This window comes from Nicotiana sylvestris, chromosome 11, assembly GCF_000393655.2.
Source record: "Nicotiana sylvestris chromosome 11, ASM39365v2, whole genome shotgun sequence".
Taxonomy (NCBI): Eukaryota; Viridiplantae; Streptophyta; class Magnoliopsida; order Solanales; family Solanaceae; genus Nicotiana; species Nicotiana sylvestris.
In genome coordinates this window covers 56,402,938-56,405,828 of record NC_091067.1, presented here as the reverse complement: position 1 = coordinate 56,405,828, position 2,891 = coordinate 56,402,938, and the positions used below count along the sequence as shown (strand labels likewise).

The 2,891-nt window shown below is 41.6% G+C and overlaps 1 protein-coding gene across 1 annotated transcript; it reads left to right on the top strand.

Annotated features, from left to right (window-relative positions):
* The first annotated feature begins 876 nt into the window (after nucleotides 1-876).
* LOC138881063 (uncharacterized) lies at nucleotides 877-1,610 on the top strand. Its single transcript, XM_070161263.1, has 2 exons — nucleotides 877-1,230; nucleotides 1,326-1,610. The coding sequence occupies exons 1-2, from the start codon at nucleotides 877-879 to the stop codon at nucleotides 1,608-1,610; spliced, it is 639 nt and encodes a 212-aa protein (XP_070017364.1).
* Nucleotides 1,611-2,891: the final 1,281 nt, after the last annotated feature.

The window sequence follows — 2,891 nt, the reverse complement described above, 5'->3', positions numbered from 1 at the left end:
GGGATATATTTTTACAAAGTGATGCCATTTGGTTTGAAGAATGCTGGGGCAACCTACATGAGGGCCATGGAGACTCTTTTCCACGACATGATACACAAGAAAATAGAGGTGTATATGGATGATGTTATTATTAAATCTAAAAGGAGTTTCGATCACATAACAGACCTTAAGAATTTTTTCGACCGACTTTGAAAGTACAATCTAAAGCTAAATCCTACAAAAATGCGCTTTCAGAGTCCCTGCTGGGAAGTTGCTGGGTTTCATCGTCAGCCGTCGGGGTATTGAGCTAGAACCATTGAAAATTAAAGCTATTCAGGACTTGCCACCACCAAAGAATAAGAAGGGTGTGATGAGTTTCCTAGGACTCCACAATTATATTAGCAGTTTTATAGCACAATCAACGGTGATATGAGAGCTGATCTTCAAGATGCTGAGGAAAGATGCCGCGACAAACTGGACCGAAGAATGTCAAAAAGCTTTTGACAAAATCAAGGAGTACTTGTCTAAGTCGCCTGTGTTGGTCCCGCCAGAGCCAAGAAGACCTTTGCTGCTATATCTGTCCATGTTGGACAGAGCTTTTGGCTGCGTCATGGGACAACATGATAAAACCGGGAGATTAAGCAGGTGATATATTATCTGAGCAAGAAGTTCACACCTTACGAGGCCTGATATTCTTTACTGGAGCGCACCTATTGTGCTTTGACATGGATAGCCCAGAAGTTGAGACATTATTTCTGTGCATGCATTATATATCTCATATCAAGGATGGATCCGCTGAAATACATCTTTCTAAAACCCATGCATATAGGTAAGTTAGAAAAATGGTTGACATTGCTAAGCGAGTTCGATATCATTTATGTGACTCAGAAGGTAGTCATGGCGCAAGCATTAGCCAATCACTTGGCAGAGAACCCCGTAGACGGCGAATACGAACCATTGAAGACATATTTTCCTCACGAAGAAGTGTCGTTTGTAAGTGAGGATATCTCCGAAACCTACGACGGTTGGAGGATGTTTTTTGACGGAGCAGCAAACTTGAAGGGAGTAGGCATTGGGGCTATCTTGGTATCAGAAACCAACCAACATTATCCTGTATACACAAAGCTCAGGTTCCCATGTACCAACAATGTAGCGGAGTTTGAGGCCTGCATATTGGGACTCGGGTTGGCCATTGACATGAATGTTCGGGAGTTGCTAGTAATCGGATATTCTGATTTATTGGTACACCAGGTACTAGGAGAATGGGCCACCAAGAACACTAAAATATTGCCATACTAGCATTGTGTACAAAAGTTGATCAAGAGGTTCACAAAGATATATTCAAGCATGTTCCAAGGATCCAGAATGAGTTCACGGATGCATTGGCTACCTTGTCTTCCATGATACAACATCCAGAGAAGAATTTCATTGATCCTATCCTAATAGAGATTCGTAAGTATCCAGCTTATTGTGTTCATGTTGAAGAAGAGTTTGACGGAAATCCATCGTTCCACGATATCAAGGAATATTTGGCGAAAGGAGAATACCCAGAAAATGCCATGCTCACTCAGAAGCGCACACTTCAAAGATTGGCCAACCATTTCTTTCAGAGGGGAAGAATTTTGTATTGAATGACTCCTAACTTGGGATTGCTACGATGTGTCAATGCTAAGGAAGATCTAGATTGCTCAAAGAAATACATGCTAGAACTTGCATACCTCACATGAACGGGTTCGTTATGGCCAAGAAAATACTAAGAGTAGGGTATTTTTGGATGACCATGGAGAAAGACTGCATCAAATATGTTCAAAAGTGTCACCAATGCCTGATACATGTTGATATGATACTAGTGCCGCCCCACGAACTCAATGCAACGAGTTCACCCTAGCATTTCTCTGCTTGAGGCATGGATCTCATCGGACCAATTGCACCCGCTACTTCAAATAGACATATGTTCATTTTGGTGACTATAGATTACTTCATAAAATGGGCTGAAGCTACTTCCTATAAGGCTGTGACTAAGAAGGTCGTAGCAGATTTCGTTCGGGATTGTATTGTTTGTGTATTTGGAGTACCTGAGTTAATCATTACAGACAGTGTCGCCAATCTCAATACCAATTTGATGAAAGCTATGTGTGAAACATTCAAGATCAGGCATCGGAACTCTGCAACATTACAGACCGCAGATGAACGGAGCCGTAGAAGCCGCCAATAAGAACATCAAGAAGATATTGAGAAAGATGGTGGACAATTACAAGCAATGACATGAGAAGCTACTTTGCTTTGCTCGGTTACTGCACCACAGTTCATACGTCTAATGGGGAAACCCCCTATCTACTGGTCTATGGCACTGAAGCCTTTATTCCCACCGAAAGTGGAGATTCCTTCCTTAAAATTCACACAAGAGGCTGAGATCAGCGAAGCAAAATGGATAAGGAGTCGGTATGAATAGTTGGCTCTCATCGATGGTAAGAGGATAAACATAATGTGTCATGGCCAACTCTACCAGAAGAGAATGGCAATGACTTTCAACAAAAAGGTTAGATCAAGGCAATTCACACTAGGGCAATTGGTATTAAAACGGATCTTCCTGCATCAGGATGAAGCAAAGAGAAAATTCTCACCCAACTGGTAAGGCCCTTATATGGTTCACCGAGTACTGACATCATGAGCGCTTATACTTGTAGAAATGGATAAAGAAATATGGCCAAGACCTATCAATTCAGACCTAGTCAAGAGATATTATGTTTAAGCTTATGTTTGCACTTTCTGTTTGATGTAACCTGAACTATGCTTTACCTGATTCTCGTTTAAGAGGGGGTATGTAGAAAGCCCCGTGTGTTCGGTCACATCATAATAAAAATTTTATTCCCCCCATATGGTTAGAAACTGGGGCGAGATTTCAAGTCAAG